We start from the raw sequence: 5,898 nt of genomic DNA, 5'->3' as shown, positions 1-5,898 counted from the left end.
ACTAGTTGTGAGACTCAAAAGTGTCATTAGATCAGCAGTGTTAAGAGAGCAGCATCCATATGTGTATCTACTCTCTCTCATCCTTCCTCCAGCGTAAATGTGCTGTGATGGTGCCTTGTCCTTCACTGAGGCCAATAAACTAAACCCACGCGTAACTGAATATCCCCCAGCAGCCACACAGTAATAACAACTAAACAAATACGCATGTGAAATCACAATGTAAAGAAGAGGAATATTACAACAGCAGAGATGTATATCCCTAACCAACACCATTGGCTCTCACTCTCCAATACTTATTTCATTCCCAATGGAAAGGAAACCACACACACACACGTACAAAGCAAAATGTCCAGTCAAACAAAACCGTCAAGAACAAACAGGGGGAATGCTGGCACACCATGATGACAGGGTATAATCGGGGCAGTTCAAGTAGAGAAGCATTTGGGACTCTGTACTCCACTCTCCCATTCCCAAACCAGTGCTCAGTGTTCACCAAATGTATACCGTGGTACACACAACACACTGTAGACCTCTCCAGAATGAATCAGTTCCCGCAGAGAACACAGCAATCAAAGCAAACTCCTTAAACTATATAAAAGTTCATGTACAGTATCTATTCAACTATTTTGAACCAGCGTACAAAACGGTGGGAAAAAACGAAAAAAAGAAAAAGGCCCAATAATAAAAAGAAGTCCAAGCAAATATTTATGTTCATCCGACACTTTCGTCGCTTTCCCAACAATATATGTGTACTCCATTGTATACGGCAATAAACAGCGGGATTCTGCAGAATGCATATATAAAGAATTATTAATTTTCAGAAAATGAATATAAAATCACAGGAATAAATCATAAAAAGTTGAACGAAATATTCCAATGATATGAAGAATGCTGAAAAAAAAAAGAAAAGAAAGAAAACAGGCCCAATAATAAAAAAGGAGCCCAAGTTTATGTTTACTGTTTATCCGACACTTTCGTCGGTTTCCCACCATATATTTGCACTCCATTGTATATGACAACAAACAGTGGGATTCTGCAGAATGCATATATAAAGAATTATTAATTTTCAAAAAAAGAAAAAAATCATAGAAAAAAAATCATTAATAATTAAAAGAAATTTTCCAATGATATGAAGAATGCTGAAAAAGAAAAAAAGAAAAGAACGGCCAATGTATTGCAGTATATGGGATTCATTTCAAAGGACCGTAATGACCAAAAGTGTTTATTATTCTGAATATGGATGGAGCTCTTATGGGACCATCACAAAACCAACAACACACACACAAGAAGTGCAAGAGGGGCCATGTAGGAGGCGACGGTGCTGCTGTCAGTACCCAATACATCCGTTCCATTTGCATTTTTGGATTCTTCTTCCATTTGGCTCTCAGTTAAGTTCGTCCCGTTCAAAACAGTGTTTGGGGACTGTATTGCGTCTTCAGGGGCTGCTGGAGCACTTTCCCCTTGTGTATTGGTGGACGTTCCACTCTCAGTATTTGCCACGTCACCGCTTACTTCCGAATTAGTGCTCGAGTTGTTCTGATCTTTGGTTTCCTTCTCTTTCTCCTCCTGTTTGGGCTCTTCCACCACATCCTCAGACACATTAACTTCTGTATATGAAATATTAAATGGTTCGGTTTCCGGTAGCCCGGTACACACTTCTTCGTATTTGGGACAACGAATAATAGTTCCTTTCTTAAACACTGAACCATCCAGATTAGTAGTGCCATCATTTTCGCACACATGCCATGTTTCTTTGCTTTCCTGACCTTTGAGCTGTACACTCACCGTCTGCTTGTCATCCTCACACTTCACTTTTGCACAAATGCCTTGAACCTTCAGACCAGTTACATTATTTCCATCGTTGAACTGCAGTTCCTCCACATTCAGACACCGTGACATCTTGTCCACAATACTTCCAGGCATCAGTGTCTCATTACCTTTCTCGCACATGGTCTGTTGAAACGGCTTAATGATGGGACACTCTTTTATCATTTCACTCTGTTCACCAACAGTTTCAAAGAACTTGTACTCAGCAGGCATACCACGCGTGTTGTTGTCCTTGGAGCAGACACCAAGACCAAAGCGATCAGAAGTGCACTGTAATGTGGACTCACCTTCACTTTCCTTGCACAAGGTGTTAGGGAACTTCCCCAAGTGTTTTTCGACGTCTCCGCACGTACTTTTAAAGAGTCCACATTCAGATTGTTTCCCCCAACTCATCGGTTCTGCCATGCTGAAATTTGCTCTGTAGAAGGTCATGGAATGAAACACTGCAAGTGTCAGATTAGTATAGAACATTCCAGTGGGTTCACCAGTGTAATGACTCATCAATTCATCCTTTGCGATACGCCTCTCCCACAGGGAGGAAAAACTTGTGGCGTTATAATGCACAATCATTCCCCCGTAATCTTTACAGTTGTAATGCTCATTCATCTTTTCCTTCAAATCTTTGCCGGTCAGCACCCTTACATACTTCTTTACGCCGTTTACATCGAGAAGAGGATAAGGCATATTCTGCCCACCTATGTACAAGATCTCAAATCCAAGCCCAATCGCAATATCGCGCGCAGCCAAGCGAATATACTGCCTTGTGGCGGCGATCTCCTTTGGGAGAAAAGTGATGAGGGCAGATGTTGGTCGGCCTCCATAATTCTGCTCTTTAGTGCACTCATCAATTTTGGTAGGCTTTTGATGGAGATCCACATAAAGCATAAAATCAGCATTGGGAATACCATCCTTAAAATGATTTTCGGGCATTTTAAACTGCTGGCAATACTTTACAAATCTCTCAGTCGTGTCATTATAATTTTCTTTCCATAGTATCAGGTTATTCTCCACCCGTTTCACATTAAGGCGATCCCTGTGCAATTTAATCGCTTCAGGTAGGACCTCCTTAAAAAGAGTATGCATCCTCTTTGTTGTCATTTTATTTTCACCGGTACAGAGTTGTTTAAACCTTTCTTCAAGAGCGNATGTAGGAGGCGACGGTGCTGCTGTCAGTACCCAATACATCCGTTCCATTTGCATTTTTGGATTCTTCTTCCATTTGGCTCTCAGTTAAGTTCGTCCCGTTCAAAACAGTGTTTGGGGACTGTATTGCGTCTTCAGGGGCTGCTGGAGCACTTTCCCCCTGTGTATTGGTGGACGTTTCACCCTCAGTATTTGCCACGTCACCGCTTACTTCCGAATTAGTGCTCGAGTTGTTCTGATCTTTGGTTTCCTTCTCTTTCTCCTCCTGTTTGGGCTCTTCCACCACATCCTCAGACACATTAACTTCTGTATATGAAATATTAAATGGTTCGGTTTCCGGTAGCCCGGTACACACTTCTTCGTATTTGGGACAACGAATAATAGTTCCTTTCTTAAACACTGAACCATCCAGATTAGTAGTGCCATCATTTTCGCACACATGCCATGTTTCTTTGCTTTCCTGACCTTTGAGCTGTACACTCACCGTCTGCTTGTCATCCTCACACTTCACTTTTGCACAAATGCCTTGAACCTTCAGACCAGTTACATTATTTCCATCGTTGAACTGCAGTTCCTCCACATTCAGACACCGTGACATATTGCTCACAATACTTCCAGGCATAAATGTCTCATTACCAGTCTCGCACATGGTCTCTTGAAACGGCTTAATGATGGGACACTCTTTTATCATATCACTCTGTTCACCAACAATTTCAAAGAAGTTGTACTCATCGGGTATACCATGCTTGTTCGTGTTGTCCTTGGAGCAGACACCAAGACCAAAGCGATCAGAAGTGCACTTTAATACAGATTTATCTTCACCTTCATCGCAGAAAAATTTATTGTACTTCGGATCTTTAGCGAGTTCTGTACACTTGTTCGTAATGAATTCACATTCAGATTGATTCCCCCAACTCATCGGTTCTGCCATGCTGAAATTTGATTTGTAGAAAGACAATGCATCAAACACTCCAAGTGTCAGATTGGTGTAGAACATGCCAGTGGGTTCACCAGTGTACTGACTCATCAATTCATCCTTTGCAATGCGCATCTCCCACTCAGAAAAAATTGTTTTGCTTTCATAATGCAAAATCATTCCACCAGTACTGGAGCATTTGTAATGCTCATTCATCTTTTTCTTCACAATTTCACTGGCCAGCACCACGGAGTACTTCACTACGCCGTTTACTTGGAGATTAGACGCTTTCTGCCCAACCATGTACTTGTCCTCAAATCCAAGCCCAACCGCAATATCGCGTGCAGCCAATCGAATATACTGCCTTGTGGCGACGATCTCCTTTGGGACAAAAGTGATGCGGGCAGATGTCGGTCGGTCTCCATTTTTGTTGTCTTTAGTGCAATCATCAACTTTGGTATACACTGGATGAAGATCCACATAAAGCATAAAATCAGCATCGGGAATACCCTCGTTAAAATGATTTTCGGGCATTTTTAACTGCTGGCAATACTTTCCAAACGGTTCATCGGGGGCATTATATTCCGCTTTCCACAGAATCAGGTTATTCTCCACCCGTTTCACATTCAGACGATCCCTGTGCAATTTAATCGCTTCAGGTAGGACCTCCTTAAAAAGAGTATGCATCCTCTTTGTCGTCATTTTATTTTCACCCTCACAGAGTTGTTTAAACCTTTTTTCAAGTTGTTCTCTAAGTGGAGGTATATCGTACTTCGACGACATTTCTTTTGTATTGCAGTAGTTCATTATTTCCTCCACACGTTCTGTATACACAGCAATGCGGATGGGCTTCCATTTCTCATCATCAGAAGAGACGGTGTACGCCTGTAGAGCACTTTGTCCTTTCTGTGGTAACTGCTGCACAACAGCAGCCAAACACCCGCAGCTGTAGTACAACAGGAACAGTGCAGTCCACAGGAGGTGACGCATGGAGTGTTTCTCCATTTTGTAGTGGTGTGAATATATTAGTTTGTGTGTTGCTTTGCTAGGGTACACACAGTAAATAAAAAAAAGAAGAGGAAGAAGAGGGAGAAAAAAAAAGTAAGCATGAGGAGATATTATATTGGATCTAGCAAAGAATTAGACACATGTATACACATCAACAGTAATACTCTCAGAAAGAGAAAAATGATAGTTATGCCAAAAAGTAGAATGAGAAAAGATATCAATATACCCTCTCGTGGTTCACATACATACCAACAGAATCAACAACAATGCATTGTGAGCAGATTTGGTATTTTATTGTAATTGTAAGAAATGCAGAGAATAATAAATAGTCATAATAATAAGTGCTGTACTGCCTTTAAACAAGTGAAAAAGATAGAAAGAATCCATGGAATGAGTGAATGATACCATGTGTTCAGATCTGTCCTTTGTATTAGATAAAAACTGTGAAACTCATGCTTAACTAACCCACCAACTCCATTTGATGATAATTTATTTTTTCTTTTGCCCATCCATGTCAGGAGGAGAGGAGCATAATAATAATAAAAAAAATACACATCAGAAGAGCCATGAAATAATAGAAGAGGGGATTATATGAAATATTCCATCAGCTACAAAAATACTCCTGTACTAATTACCATACCCACAACACATACACAGAACACTATCAAAAGAGCACTACTCACATTTCCAAGAGAAAGTAACATGTACAACACACTGCTTTTTAACTCTGTTTATTCAGTAGAGATCTCAATTCAGTATCACTCCTCAGTGATTCACTCCCTGTAGTAGTTATTTTTGTTGTTTTTCCCCCTGTAGAATAACAGTAATCCCATGCATATGGCGTTGTGTACGCCTTCTATTAATACTCTTTCAGTAGGAATGATTTTCCTTTCACCACAACAGAGACATTCATTTCCACTTGTGTTGTAGTTATCAATAAAAGGCGTAGAACACCCCTGCACTGAGAAATAGGATTGCAATGTATCCCCCAAAGAGAGAGATTT

At 40.6% G+C, this 5,898-nt stretch overlaps 2 protein-coding genes across 2 annotated transcripts; both read right to left on the bottom strand.

Annotated features, from left to right (window-relative positions):
- Positions 1-1,260: 1,260 nt before the first annotated feature.
- On the bottom strand, positions 1,261-2,925 carry TM35_000065060 (surface protease GP63; the record flags this gene model as incomplete). The annotated part of the gene is made up of 1 exon (XM_029023543.1): positions 1,261-2,925. One exon carries the CDS (start codon positions 2,923-2,925, stop codon positions 1,261-1,263), a length of 1,665 nt encoding a protein of 554 aa, XP_028885567.1.
- A 37-nt stretch (positions 2,926-2,962) lies between these two features.
- TM35_000065050 (surface protease GP63) lies at positions 2,963-4,891 on the bottom strand (the record flags this gene model as incomplete). Its single annotated transcript, XM_029023542.1, has 1 exon — positions 2,963-4,891. The coding sequence occupies one exon, from the start codon at positions 4,889-4,891 to the stop codon at positions 2,963-2,965; it is 1,929 nt and encodes a 642-aa protein (XP_028885566.1).
- Positions 4,892-5,898: the final 1,007 nt, after the last annotated feature.

Source organism: Trypanosoma theileri, assembly GCF_002087225.1.
Source record: "Trypanosoma theileri isolate Edinburgh chromosome Unknown TM35_Tth_6_V1, whole genome shotgun sequence".
Classification (NCBI taxonomy): Eukaryota; Euglenozoa; class Kinetoplastea; order Trypanosomatida; family Trypanosomatidae; genus Trypanosoma; species Trypanosoma theileri.
The sequence above is the reverse complement of the archived record's forward strand: the minus strand, read 5'-3'. Positions and strand labels throughout refer to the sequence as shown.